Source organism: Ursus maritimus, unplaced genomic scaffold (genome assembly GCF_017311325.1).
Source record: "Ursus maritimus isolate PB19 unplaced genomic scaffold, ASM1731132v1 scaffold_8, whole genome shotgun sequence".
NCBI classification, from domain to species: Eukaryota; Metazoa; Chordata; class Mammalia; order Carnivora; family Ursidae; genus Ursus; species Ursus maritimus.
This window is the reverse complement of record NW_024426996.1, coordinates 75,621,403-75,636,443: the sequence shown is the minus strand read 5'-3', so window position 1 is coordinate 75,636,443 and position 15,041 is coordinate 75,621,403. Positions and strand designations below refer to the sequence as shown.

The following is a 15,041-nucleotide window of genomic DNA, read 5'->3' as shown; positions in this document are numbered from 1 at the left end:
CTTGATCTACCACGACTGTTTGTTGATCGGCTGATTTCAGCCATATGATTATATTCCCTGCACCGGATGTTGCTACACGTTTTCGCACATTACTAAGGAGTCTCATATCCGTGATCTCATCTGAGCATCCTCCTGGGCTCTGGAGATAAGCACTGTGTTCCTCCCATTTCACAGGGCGGGAAAACTGAGTCCATGTCCGAGACAATGGGCAACTCGCCTGGGCTCACAGCTACCATGCAGGGAAGCAGGGGCAGCACCAGCCCGGCTGCCCCTCCATCCACCCGTGTCCCACAGTGCGGCACTAAGACACATGGGCGCCTTCCAGAGAGCCGGGGAGCATCAAAACAGCAGCAGCGAGGTTACCAGGTACACAAAGAAAAGAAAAGCACGTAAACTGAATGGCTGACACCAGAGCGTCTCTGAAGGAGAGAAGTGACTTGGCTGAGCAAAGTATTTTGACAAACACCTGGAGTGGAAGCTGTTTGCTGAAATCTGCATGTTGTCTAATTCCAGCTTCGGAAAGGAAGGTATGCTCACAGAGAGGAAGACAAGCTCCAGAGCTGTCTGGAAGGCAGAAGAGACAATGGGCAGTGGTGAGAGGGGAAAAAAGAGGGTGCTGAGTGGTAGGGACCCCGTGCCTGGAGCCCTTCCTGAAATCTTCAATATCACCTTGAAATGCTCTAGTGATGTGGGGTGCGTGCTTGCTGCTATGGTGTTTGAGGAAACCAAAGCAGGGGCTGAAGTTCAAGTTGGGGAGTTAATGATGTGAGACAGAGCAACATGAAAGCAGGCTGGTGCCCACAACAGTTCTGAGCCCAGAAATGCTCAGGATTTCCAAGACATACTGAAGAGGGCTTGGACCTTCCCTGTGCTGGAAAACTGGGGCTCCAGACAATTCCTCCTGCTCTCAGGGAGCAGACCCCCAGCAGACTCAGGGCTGCACAAGATCAGCCCCAACCACAGACACAATACAGAAAGCATCCCCTCCTTGGCGGGAACCCTTGATAATTCTCTCAATTTAAAGGAAGTCAGTCCCACTCTCTAGCATGAAGTGTATGAGCAATTTCAAGATGTGCCTTTGTGCTCTGGGAGCTCAGGGTGGTTTCTGAGTTGTGTTTTCTTGCCCCTTTGGACCCTTGGGCATTTTGTAGGAAGGCATCTGGCCCTCTGCCCATGAGCAGGCTCTCTAACTGGGGCAAAGGGAGCCCTGAGAGACAATTACTCCAGGGATACCGGGGGTGGGGGGGGGCGGCACGCAGAGGTCACTCATCCCATAAATATGAGGACAGAGCACTGATGGAGGAGGGCTGAGTCTTCCAAGAGCAGGTAACTGTGCTGGCAGAGGCAGGGATACGACCCCGGAGGGACTGTGTTTCCTCCTCCTTCTGCCAAGTCCCTCTGCCAGGTTCAGGAGATGGTGCCATTTTCTAGTTGGCAGGTGTGAGCACAGGGCACTGGAGCTGCCCCCCTCGTCACCTCCAGGGGGACACGGTGTGCCAAGAGTCCCCAGGTAAGAGTGGGCCTGGAAGGGGTTGGCCACCCCAGGGCTTCCTTCCCAGGCACATGGCTTTGTTTTGCGGGGATGCAAGTGGGGGTAGGAGGCTGCAGGGCACATCAGACGTCCTCCCTTATCAGGAGCCCACCCAGCGCAAAGCACAGCTTTGTCACAAAATTGCCATCTCCACCTATGCCTGCTTCTTCCCCCGCTGCCCTCCTGTTTCTATTATTTCTATGCTTTTGTGATCACACGGATTTATTTAATGTTCTATTTCCCCCACAACGGAGCATTACGTCCTAAGGATGCCTTCATAATGCTACATAATTATTAAACATGGGAATCAAGTTGGGGGATAGAGTTTTCCGTTCTGAAGACAGATACACAATTCCTCAACCTCTCTCCTGTAAAAGATGCATATGTGGGGTGAAGCCGGGCGAAAATATAGGAAATTGTAATACTGCGGAGGAAATTTTCTGGGCTCCAAGTGCAGCAACGAAGGAGCCAACTATGTTTTGCTGATATACTTGTCCATATGTACATGCTGTGTGTTACAATTACAAAGACACACATGTGCACGCAGGCGCGCGCACACACACACACACACACACACACACACAAGGCAGCACACTGCACTTTGATGACTTTGGGTTTGGAGAGAGGCAAACGGAGTCTGAGCCTCATTTCTGTCTCTGGCTGTGGGGTCGCAGTGAGCTGTTCAAGCTCTGAATGTGGGTCCCTCCCTGGGGCCTCTGGCGTCCCGAAGACTTGCAGTGGCTGGGGGCCACGAAAGCAGAGCGTCTGGCAGGTCAGAGACACTTGACAAGTTCCAGTAATAGAAGGGTGTGTTGGGGGGAAAAAATCTTTAAAAGCTTTGTGCACAAAGACCTTTCACCCCATTACTAATAGAAAAATAAAAACAATCAGAATGCCCAGCAATTTTGAGCCTGTAAGTTAAAAAAAAAAAAATGTTTGAACTATATTTAAAAGTAAGACAGAGTCATAGTGGAGACTTGACTGATTTTCCGTCCTTAACTGAGTTTGCTGTGCTGTTGTTTCTGCGATAAATCACCACAAACCAGGTGCTTGAAACAGCACGAAGTTTTAGGTGATGGGTCAGAAGTCCACAGCGGGTCTCACGGGGCTAAAACCGAGCTGTGCTGCGATCCTTCTGGAGGCTCTGGGGGGGAAGCCACCAGCCGGCCGTTTCCAGCCTTGAGAGCTGCCCTGTCCTGCACCTGCAGGGCTTCCTCGGTCTCCCTCTGACTCTGACACCCGCTTCCATGGCCACACGTCCTTCTCTGACCCTCTCCCTTCTCCCTCTTTCACTTACGAGGAGCTTTGTGACAACACTGGGTCCATCCAGACAATCCAAGACAACTGTCCCCACCTCCAGATCCTTAAATTAGTCACATCCACAAAGTCCCTTGTGCCACGTAAGGTGTGATTCACAGGTTCTGAGGTTTAAGATGTGGCCAGACTCGGGGACCATTATTCTTCCAGTCACACATGACAACATAAAAACAGTAATAAGGAGACATGCTTTGGACACAAGATGCGGGCTGGGGATAAAAGCAGCCTAGTGTATGAATCTGCGAGATGACTGCCATGTAAACGTGATGGAAATGTGATGGAAAAGGACAGAAAATGTCTGGTGTGAATGACAGTTGATTGGTAAGAGGGCTGAAGATGTGGGTGATTTTTTCCCTTCCAATATTAAACAAATTCTTTATTCCCAGAGCAAAAAAATGCACTCACTTTAGCCACAGAATCCCTTCAAATGCAAGGTGATGCAGGAAGGGCAGAAGCAGATGACCCCCTTACAGTTGACGAAGCCCTCCCCGCACACACAGCTCTCTCCTGAACTTGTCTATCTGCCCTAAGGCAGGATGCGGATTAGGAAACCACGGCCTAGAGAAGGTTGGCGAGCGGGGCGCTGGGGCGTCACGAGCCCCATCTTCCAGCAGTTTTCACTGGCTCCTCCCATTCCTGCCCAGCGCTCAACATCTCTCGAAATGAGAGCTCCCCACCCCTGTAAGCAGTCTTTTCCATCCTTCCACCTCCTCTCTTGTGGGGCCTCGCTATGGCTTCTCCCCTTTGGGTCTATCACCCCAAATACAGCTGTTCTTTCTTCTCCTCAAAAACCTGTCAGTGTCATGTCTTCTCTCCATGACACTGGACAGGCTAGAGGCAGACAGGATGGTGGCCCTCTTGGCCATGAGTTGGGAGGGGTTTGGGAAGATGCTAGAACAGCAGGAAGAACAGGAAATGCTCACATCATGGTGAGTCCTTTAGGGCAGAGACCCGAGACCTCCAGGTTGTGCCCGATCTGGGTTTTCATCTTGTTCTGCCACGGCATGGAGGGTCCATGCAGGCCCCACAGCCCGGACCTCAGAGCTGACCCTCCATGGAATCTGTGTGCTCTTCTGGAGGGCAATTGTTGCAATGGTTTGGGAAAAGCTTGTGTTTTCAGTTCTGACGTGAATTCATTTGCACATAGTTTCTTCTTGCCTTAATAAAAACCAGACCCCTAGTAACTGAGGTAGGGTACTTCACCCCTCGCACGAAAGAGAGTGAGGTCAGCCGCCTCCAACAAGGGCCATTATGGGGACCCACTTCCATCTACCTGGCATGTGACCTTGCCTCCTGCATGTTGCCGGCCATCTCTGGACTGTGGCACAGCCCCTCCATCCAGATGGGGTCACTGAGGCCTACTACAGGTAAGGGGCACCATGACATTCCCTAAGGCACGAGGCATCCTTAGGAATGTAGTGAGATGCGGATGGCTGATTTTATCAGAAGGTGGTAGCCAGTCCTCACAGGGTGGGAGTAGGACAGCTATGGAAGTTCAGGAATGGCAGATAAAGGCAGTTCCCACTCATGTCAGGGCTTAGCTGAGTGGGTTCTGGTAGTTCATTTCCAGGGCTCACTCAGCCTCACCTTTAAGTATCATACAGCTGTTACCACAGCGCCGTGTGGAAGGAGCCCCAAGTCATCAGCCTTCAGACCACCCAAAATGTCCCAGTCTAGTTGGTCCGACCGGTCCCAGCCGACAGTCCTTCGGGTGCTTCTTTGTCAACTGTGGCAGAGTGTGCCGGGGGTCAGCCACTGCTACTAATACTTCTCCCAGCTGAGGAGCAGCCCTGACTCTGTGGCTATGGTGCATTAAGAAGTGACATTTCCCAGGCTCCCTGGTGGTTAGGAGAGGCCCCATGATCACGTTCTGACCAAACAGATACACAGAGTGTGCGAGCCTTCAAGGAGACATCTCGAGTAGACAGGACAGTCACCCCTCCCTCTCACCCTTCTGCTCCTGCTTGGAACGCAGCTGTGACAGCAGCCACTTTGGACTATAAGGCAACCTTCTGAGGATTGCAGATGGAGAGATTAAAAGGAACGAGGTCCTGACACCACGGAGAATCCTAAGAGCCACAGACTGCCTACCTTCAACATTTTCTTATGTGAGAGAGAAATAAACATCTATTTTGTCTAACACACTATCACTTGGGTTTTCTATCGTAAGGGGGTGGACCTGAATCCTGACACATACACCTTTCACTCCTTCTGGGGATGGGCATCTATGCCTCTTCCTCTCTTGCCTATATCTTTTTCTTGAAGCTCTCCTCCCCTGGACCCTGTAATTCTAGTAGATTTCAGTCAAACCTCATGGCCCCCTATCCCCCAACAACCAGACTGGAGGGTAACCTGGACTGGCCAGTCAAGGAATTCTAACTCCCAGGACAGCCACTGGTTCAAGGATGGCCATGTGACCTAAGAAGGGCCAATTAGAGTTCCTTCCTTCAGGGGTTGAAATATATGCTATGTGAAAGGGAATCTGTGTCCTCCTAAAACAGTGTTATAAACTCAGTTCTATCTTGAAGCTAAGTGGAGAAAGCATGTCTAAGAATAAGCCAGTGAATCCTAAGAATGTCTAGGATTTTTTTGAGAGAGAGAGACAGTACCTTCATGGCTTGGTTTTAGCTCCTGGGTCCCACCATACCTGAAGGAAATCCAGTCCTTTCACTCTCTATCATGAGGAAGAGCACTTGATTGCTAGCTCCTGATAGGACTTTCTCCTGGAGGGCATTTCATTAGCATGTCATTCACTCCGTCTCTGCCCACCCCTTACTCACTCTTCCCCAGGAGATGAGAACACACTGGGCTAACTGGTAAGTTGGGGAGAAAAATGGCCTGGTTCCTCTCTCTCTCTCATTTGGGGATCTGTCTGGCTGGAGGAGCACACACTCTCTCTTCTTCTGTGTTCTCAGTGTTTCAGGGCAGGCCTGCCCAGGAGCCCAGTATTCAGCTCTGTTCACAGGTACCACCCTATGAGGCTCTCCTGGCCATCAGACCTAAAGCCTATTGACCAAGGAGTCTTTGTCACTGAAAGTGACATTTTATCCCATCTCCTCCGTTCCTGCATTCATCTTTCCATTGTTGTCAAACTTGGCCAGAAAGTGGGGTGTTAATTTTTGGTGACCTCAAATACCACTCACAGAGACATGACCCTTTTGCTTAGGCTGCAGTGTCTGTCTCTTACAACCCAAAGAGTCCTGCTCGATGCCACCTTTCTGACCCCGTGTCTGGAGCATTGTCCTATCACACTGCCTATGCCAATATTTCATTTCTATCAATTAAATATCCCCCCTTTCTCATAGTGGAAGTTTGGGCCCTTTTCCCTATTTTTAAGCACTGGGGGCTTCTCCTCAACTGACAAGAGGGCCACCGATAAATGAGACCCAGCCAGGACTATGAAGTGGGGGTAGGACACGGTGGGAAAGCCTGCGACGGGGCTATGGTGTGGATGGGTTGCACTGATGGCCCTGATTCATGACCTCCCTACGTGTGTCCTTTCTCTATAACTGTGCATCCCCCTCCCACGCTGACCGTGCACCTGACCATGTGCGTTACTTTGGCCAACAGGATTTTAGCTGATTTGATGCTTAAAAAACCGCTTGTGTTTTCCACTTTCTCTGTGGGACCTCTGTGCTCACTGCGAGAATACACCTGAGTTGCCTGAGGGAGGATGAGCACAAGGCCCAGAGTTGAGGCAAGCCTAGATCAGCCAGCGGACCTCCAGACATGCCAGAGAACTTCGGCTAAGACAAGCAGCACTGCAAGGGCAAGACCTATCAAGATGAACAGAAGTTCAGTGCCGGCCCACAGACTTGGGGACAATAAAGGCTATTGTCTTCAGCCAACGAGTTTCAAGGTGGTTTGATAGGCAGCATTATGATGGCGATAGCTGACTGCTGCAGGGCCCCTGTCCCCCAAATTACCAACAGAGCAGACAAGGCATATCTCCCATAGTGCCAAACAAGGTGCTGGGTAAGAAAGCGTGTTTTGTTTATGCTCGGAGGTTCCAGAGCAAGACAGTCAGTGTTCAAATCCCAGCGCCACCACTTGCTGGCTTTGTGCCCTTGGTCAAGTTATCCCTTTCTCAGTTGTTTGTTTTAAAATGGGAACAATAATGTGACCTACTTTCCATGATTGAGAGGCTTTAATGGTCTAACACATGAGAAGTGCTTAGAATGATATAATTCTCAGTACGGATGAGCTATTAATGAGTACACCCATCTCTCTTACCCTTCCCCTCACCTCCTGGAGGGCTGGAATGCCAGTCTGGTGCTCCCCTCTCTCCCCATCACTTGGTAGAGTGCCCAGCACAGTAAACATCCATTGTTTGCTGAACGTCTAGAGTGAAACTCCGTTTTTGTTAGCACACATGCAAATTTCAAAATTCTCTTTCAATCTAAGGCCAACAACATCTTCGTTCTTTGTATAAGGCATGCATGTAATATTTATCATTTTTTATAACTGGACTTCTCCCTCACTCCCTCCTGTGCTGTGAAACAAACCTTTCTCACTGTCAAGCATTTACACGCACTGCCCATTCCAACTGTCCTGAACGGATGCGTTTCCCAAGAGTTCCTGCTGATGAAGCCGCAGGGATGGAAATGGAGGATTCGCCACCTTCTGCTGAGCCATAACCTGGCTACTTTTGGGACTCAGATCCCCTCAGCTCTTGCTCAGCCACATTAGTTTCACTCCAGAGCCTCCCCCATCTGACAATCGGCCTCCTTCTCTGCAGCCTGACTTCTGGCTGGTTTGCCTCCCCATGGGCCCCGTGAGAAGTCCCCTGGAACACGACCCACTGCTGTCCCTTTGTGCACGAGTGGGATGGGAGGAAACTCTCCTCTGGTTCCAGTCCTTCTCTTGAAGCTTGTGGCTGTCAGACGGGGGAGGGCTGCTGACCAGGGTCCCCTGGAGGGGCACAGGGCGCAGGTCCCCCACTGCTATGCTCTTGAAAATGTCATGCATTCGGGCACTCTGCTGAAGAATCTCCAGAGCTCCCATCATATTTTTAAAGGCCTCCAGAAACCAAAACCTGAGAACCACAGCCTTGGTCAGGTCACCTCAGCTTAAGCCTCAGTTCTTTTGTGCAAACAGCGGAGGTAATGAGAATGTTCTCTGATTCCACGTTTTTACAGGAATGTTGTAAATGAGAACATGGATCCCGACCATACACTGCTAAGCAAATAGAGGCAATTACAAATACCCCATTTGCTAATTCAGAAAGAACTTAGGTTGTTTGGATTTTAAAAAGTGTTGCACAAATTATATTTAACTAAAGACTATATAATTCTCTTTTTCTCAGATGTGGACATTAGTGAAATTTAGATCAGAGGATAGAATATGGATAAGAAAACGGACAGAGTTCTCAGAATAATGACAGCAAATGCTACTATGAACCTCATATGCGTCATCTAATTTCATCATTATAACAAGCCCAGAGGGAGGTTTCTATCATTTCCTTCTACGGGTGAGGGTCCCGAGGCTCGGGAAGGTCAGAATAAGGTGAGGCGCAGAGCTGGGCATGTGAAGGCAGCACTGGTTCATCCAGCCCCTCCTGCAAACAGGAGTGCTGTCAGCGGTCTCCTTTTACAAGAAGAATGCGTTGTTCACTCCACGTTGTCTCTGGGCAAAATGGGTGCCTTCTGAGAGGAAACAGATGCTCTCTGTAGGAATGCCTCTGATTCTGAATGCTTTGCCTCTGACCCAGCAGCTGGCCATTCAGGGGATTTAAGGAAAGTGACCTAAGACCCGTCCCCAGCTCAATGTGGGCGTTGAGCTAAGAAATTAGGCTCATGTTTTTTTGTTGTTGGGACCACCCGAGGGGCGGCAATGGGCACCTGGGTCTTATCCTGCTCTGCCCTGGCTTTTCCAGGCTCCCTGTGTGATCTGTGTCCCCACTGCAGGCTGTTGGGAAAGTAAAGTAATACAGGGTATCCAAGGGCACCCAGCACTGAGCCTGCAGAGAGGAATGGCCCCAGGTCCCAGCATGCCCTGCAATGTTGACCCCGTGAAGAGGCCGGAGCTGTGTGGGAAAGGCCATGGGTCCCTACCTTTCTCGGCTCCTGCCTGGTCATGCTTCTCAAAGAGCAGGTAGCGTGGGCTCTCAGGAAGAAAGGGCAGGCTCACCAGCTGGACCAAGGCGGGGACAGCAATCACTCCAAACAGGTATGGCCAGGTGCTCTCCTGAAGGGAGAAAGAGGAGGCCGATGAATGGATGTGGCCTCCAGTCATCCTGCTGGGACTGGGCCCTGGGCCGAACAGCGTGGGCCCTCTGCAGAAGTCCCTCCTGCAGTGTGATCCCTGCCAACACAGGCTGAGCAGGGGAACGGACACAGGTCTGGCAGCAGCCCCATGTGTATGGCCTTCCCCGTGCATGAGGTCGGTCAGTTCTCAGAGCTACCTGTGACGTGGTGACCTGTGGGGCTCAGCGGCGCCAAGGCCACTCAGGGATATCAGGGCCGGCTGATGCCATGACCCCTGGGGGCATCATGGTGAGCCTTCCTGGTTGTGTGGCCTTGGAAACCATGCTCATGGCCCCTGGAAATCCCCATCTCTTCACCTGTGGGATGGGGACAGCCCCAGCCACCTCACAGGCTATCCTGAGAGTGCGATTGGATAGTGCTTGAGCTGTGGGGCCTGGCATACAGCAGACTCATGGAAGAAACTACTGTTTTCACGGGTGGCACCCCCAGACGCCTCCGAGGCCCACAAGATGCGGCCCATCTTGGTCCTATCAGAGGACATACAAGGACAGTGGCTAGAGCTTCCCTCGTTCCTGCAGGTGAGTGTGGTGGGCCTGGGGCACAGCTGGCCCTTAGGCGGGGGATTCTTTCCTGTCCAGGGCGGAGCAAGCAGGGCCGTTTGGGCTACCTCAGGCAGCAGCCGTGTCCTTAGTGCCGCTCCCACGCAGCGGGAGCTGTTCCCATGCTGCTCAGAGCAGAATTCTCCTTGAGCTGCTTTTTTTAAAACCCAGGTTTACAAATGAAGCTCTCGCTGTGCCTCTGCAAGAAGAGAATGCCAACGGGAGGCAGTTTTAATGGGGAGAAAGCAAAACGCTCAATGCCAAATTCTTGACATGTTTTATTTCCTCAAAAAGCGAAAAGAGGCCCGCAAGGAGGCACGTTCAGACCTGAAAAGCCTTCACACAATGAGCTGTGGGCTGAGGCTCAGGTGGCTTCAGGTCGGGTTCTGAGCACCCTCGGGGGCAGAACTTCCCTCTAGTGTTCTCCCAGGGCTGGCTCCCTAAGGAGGCCCTTGAGGCCAGAGACCCCAGAAGTTCCCAGTTCCCAGATGGTTAGAGGGTCGAGCAGGCAGGGGCCCCTGAAGCCCAGAGTGGGCCAACTGGCTCGTGGAAGGGCAACGACCAGGTCCTGATTTTCAAGGGACCTTCGATCCTACTTCCTTTTCTGTGTAGAACAGTGATTCATATTCACAAAACTCCTCTGAAGTGACCGCTGTGCTGGGAGGACCCAGCCAGGCCGACGCCAGCTTGGGGTTTGGTGGAGAACTCCGTGTGAACGACAGCGGTGCTGGGAGTGGAAGGCAGACCGGTGGTTGCTGGGGAGGGAGTGAGGACAGGGACAGTGACTGCCCCCAGCGATGGGCTTCCTTTCTGGAGGTGATCACAATATCTGGGATTAGAAAAGAGCCATGATCGTGCATCTTTGTGAATATACTAAAAACCACTTAAAAGGATGGATTTTACGTAGGTGAGTTATAGCTCCATATTTTTTAAAGACCAAGGAAGAAAGAAAAGTGGTGTACGTTTAAGTGGGATTTTCGCTGTGTCTACTTGGTGTATGTTGTTGCTGATTTGTTCTTTCTTTGAGTTTACCTGCTGCCTCAGTAAGAGCAAAAGAGAAAGCTAGGGGGGAAAGACAAGGGATTTAATCCAATTAAGCTCCTACTATGTGCCAGGCGTGGTGTGAGCTTGTCACACAATTGTGTCATTTCACCTCCCGGCAGCCAGAGAGGCCGGAGCTGTTGCTGCACATTCCAGATGTGGAGACAGAAAAGCCCACGCCGAGGCGGGCCAGCCAGTAGCCGCGCAGACGGGAAGCAAGCCAGCTCCTCCCACAGCATCTTAATAGAGGGGCGTTTCCAGGGGGTGAGATCCTCGGAGCTGCCAAAGGGTGGAAGGAGCAAAGGAGCTGGAAGGGCAGTCCTGGAGTAGGAACAGTATGTACGACTGAGGCCTGACCTGCCCAGGCTCCCTGGGAAACAAGCACCGTGGCAAGAATGCAGGGCCAGGGGATGCCAGAGACCTGGGAGCTGGGGTGGAGGCTGGTCGGGGCGGCTTTGCTGCCATTCCATGGCACGTGGACATGGCTCCGAGGACTACTGGGAGCTGGGGAAGGCTCTGCACACCTTCCCCTTCCTTGAATCGACAGTCCATCATTTCTGGTCTCATGGTGTCAGTGAGCACAGTGAGTGGACTTCTATTCTTACTGACAAGCCAAGTCTACGGCACAGCCTGTGACCTGTGAGGTCGTAAATGCAAGGACATGCGGAATCTTTCCGAAGAACATCACTCTGGTGGCTGTGGTCTGGTCTCCACCTCTGGAGAAAAGTGGATACTACTGACCTCAGGGTGGGCCACCCCTAGCTTAGGATGCTAGCGTGTCTGGACCAGGAAAGGAGAATGGCAGGAATGTCCAGAGTAGAGCTTGGGGGACAATTTATCCAGGAGGAGCTGAGCTCAGCCGACAGTGGCGTTCATGCATTTGGTTCCTATAAAAATCCCAAATCCCACAGCTGTCTGGATTTGAATCCTGCTTCTATCCCCCGCTCTCTGTGGCCTTGGGCAATCTAACTGCTTATGCTCAGTCTTCCTGTCTGTAAAATGGGGATAACCCTAATGCCTGTTCACGGGTTGTCAGGAGCGTTACGTGAGTTACTGCGTGTATCGTATCGAGTGCTCAGCAGGACCCCGCACACTGTAAGCATTCAATAGGACACAGGGCTTTCTATTACCAACCGTGGTGAGAAGCCCGTTACATAGGTTATGTCCTTGAATCTCCACAATAGCCCTGAGGTGCAGACCATTATCACGCTCGTGTTTCAGACATACTCACTGCCGCACAGAGGGGTCACTGGGTTCATTGAGGCCACAATTCGGTCACGGAGGCATGACTGAGCATCAGGTCTTGGACCTGAGAACCTGAGTTCTGATCCGTGGAGCCTCACCGCAGGGGCCTCACAGACCAGGGAGGGGTCACGAGGGCACCAGACAAGGATCTGACTTTCTTCCATTGCCTCGGGCCAAAGACTCCTCAGGGGCCCTCCACGGTGCTCCTGGGCGTTGGTCCCAGCACAGAGCCAAGGACTCAACATTTTGTACCACAGTGGAGACTTCTTGCCTCCTGCAGGCGGAGACCGTGCCCAGCACAGAGCAGCTGTGGGAGGAACGGGCGAGTGTGGGAAGGGGCTTTTGTACACACTGATCGCCCTCACACGCAGCCCTTGGCGACTGCAGAGGTTAGCCTCTAGCTTTCGTCTTTAGGAGCTGTTCGCCACCGATGGCGTGTTCTAAGAACACGCACTCCTCGCCTACCATGGGACCTGGAGGTGCTACGGAACGTCAGTCTCAGAGGAGTCTCTCTAACGCCGATTAGAGCCTCCTATGTTCGAGAAAGCATGAGGTCAGGGCTCTTAAACCTGCTTATTTTACTCAGGAGGAAAGAAATATGCATCATCTTGTCGGTCACGATGATTTTCAACTCCCTCTCAGGTAAGGGGAGTGGGTCGCACCATAACGCCATTATCTTGTTCTTGAATCTGCAAGGTTTCCTTTATAAAATGGACTTCTGGGTCCCACTCCCCCCAAGCTGTCGATGACTTCAGGCCTTTCCATAAATACTATCCTCCTGGACTGCGATGAGACAGCACAAAATCTTAAGTAGAGTTGGAACCGCTGATCTAAGCCCAAGTCAGGTAGTTAGGAAGGACGTCGCCGTGTGCCCTCCACTCCCAGACAAGTGGGACAGGGGAGGGGATGCTGGTCAGCACTCGGGCCACCGGCTCGGGGCTGCTGGAGGCGAGAAGGTGAAGAAGGGGGCCTACCTCACAAAGCCAACGGGGGCACGAAATGAAGTATTTCTCTATTTCATCACATTTAGGATCTAATTATAGTAACAGCTGAATGTTTGTCGAGCACTGAACGTGCCAAGCTCTGTGCTCAGTGCCCCACAAACACAACTCATGTTAAATACACACAATTCATGATGCCATCAAAAAGTACAACCTTGGTTTTTGTCTCCTACATTCCTTTAACATTTAGTTGGTGGGGGTACTCCTCTCTGCCCCGTGCCACGGCCTCAATCTTAGGACACAGTCTCAGGGTCACAATTTGAAAATAACCAAAATCAACCCGACTGAATGGCAAATTTTCCATCCCCCACTCCAAGCCTGCTTTGGACTTGGAGCCACAGTGGAAAGAATGGGGAGGGGGTAGGAGGATGGAGGCTTCTCATTTCTCTCCCTCTCCTCTCTGCAGCTTCCGGCCAGTGTCCGACTCCTCCAGCCCACCCCCAGGACCACCCCCTCCCCCTGGAGTTCCTCTGATCTGGGAGTTTGCATCGCTTCTATTTTTTAAAGACTTTATTTGTTTGTTTGAGAGAGAAAGCATGAGCAGGAGGAGGGGCAGAGGAAGAGGGAGAAGCAGATGCCCCGCTGAGCACGGAGCCCCATGCAGGTCTCAATCCATCAGGACCTGAACTGAAGGAAGACGCTTAGCTGACTGAGCCACCCAGGTGTCCCTGCATCTCTTCTAAAGACTCATGTCCCCTGCGGCCCCAAGGAATCCAGGGACAAGGCTACCGTGTACCGTGTACTGCTGTGAAAGCCACACCCGGTAATGCTACTGAAATCCAGCCCACTTCGATCTCCACGCTCAGGGCCCACAGAGCAGGTTTATTAATTACGCTTTTTATTTTCTGTATTTTACAATGCTTTGGCATCTGGGGTCCTTACTGATGCTGCAGAGACTGCCCTTCCCAGGGGTGGCTGAGTCTCGTCCTAGTAAACAGCCTGCCCGAGAGCATGCCTTCCACATGCAAATGAACCAGAGCCCACACCCCCAGTGACCTCCTTTATCCAACTGTCACACATAAGCCGATATTCCTCCCACCCTACGTTCCCCAGTGGTCAGGTACCAGACAGCTAGACGGCCCTACAGCCCAGTGCCGGCCTGAAATCATCCAAACTATGCAGTCCTAAACTTGTTCAAGCTTGTCTCCCCTGCCTTGCCCATTCCTGATGCTGAAACCAAAATAAAGGCTCTAGGCCTTGCTCTCCCCTCCCTCCTTCTGCTTCCTGAGGGACCCTGGTGCTTGCTCTCATGGCCCTGCATGGGGTGGCATTAGCCCTGTGCTTGGGAACCATGAATAATGAAGCCTTCTTTCAAAAGGAGTGTTTCCAAGTCTGTCACCTCAGCATAAGCATACCTGACTAAAGCCAGTCCCAGGTACATTTCAGAAGGGCTGAGCCATTCCCCACCAAACCCCAGGCAGGGCACCACACACGTTCTTGCTGTGGGCCACCACTGCTCTCTGAGCCCCAGGCCCTGCCTTTCAGGCCACCTCTTTTGGTTCTCCTCCAGCTTCCTCGAGCACCCCGGGCATGTGAGCCCAGCCCTCCTTCTGTTCATCTCCAATGTTTCCCCAGGGCTGTGGGTCTTAAATTCAGCTGCACAAAGGAATCGCTTGGAGAGTTTTAAAAACTGCTGATGCTCATTGTCTCCCCCACTTAGAGATTTGGGGTTCTCCGATCTGGGAGCATGGCTTGGGTGCCAGGCTGTTTACGTTCTCCAGGTGGCTCCAGGGGCAGTGAGAGCCTAGGGCTTCCCCTCCACCTGCAGGGGATGGTGGTGCAGGGCCCAGAACTGATCATCCCTGAGCTGCCAGGAGTGTTGTTGGCTGTGGGACCATGGCTGGGTCTCCCCGAGACGTGCCCTTGGAGGATGCTTTTTTTCCACCAAGGCTGCCCACCCCTCCCCGGGAGCAACCTGCATCCAGGGGCTGGCTGACGTGGGGGCACAAAGGCCTGCCTCTCCTCCTCTGTCTGAAATGGGACAATTGGAGAGGCCCTCCCCGGTCCAGAGTGAGGCCAAGATCTCTGTATGACTGAGGCAGCTCACCGTTCCCCTCTGCTGTTACCTCCCTTACTCCCTGGCAGGTACTGAGCTGAGCGC

At 52.1% G+C, this 15,041-nt stretch overlaps 1 protein-coding gene across 15 annotated transcripts in view; it reads right to left on the bottom strand.

Annotated features, from left to right (window-relative positions):
- Positions 1–15,041, bottom strand: part of SLC2A9 (solute carrier family 2 member 9) — a 260,925-nt gene that overhangs the window by 124,503 nt on the left and 121,381 nt on the right. For all 15 annotated transcript variants that reach the window (XM_040625291.1, XM_040625294.1, XM_040625290.1 and 12 more), the window contains one exon: positions 8,902–9,034. In XM_040625291.1, the coding sequence (XP_040481225.1) occupies positions 8,902–9,034 (133 nt within the window). The remainder of the gene's footprint in view (positions 1–8,901; positions 9,035–15,041) is intronic.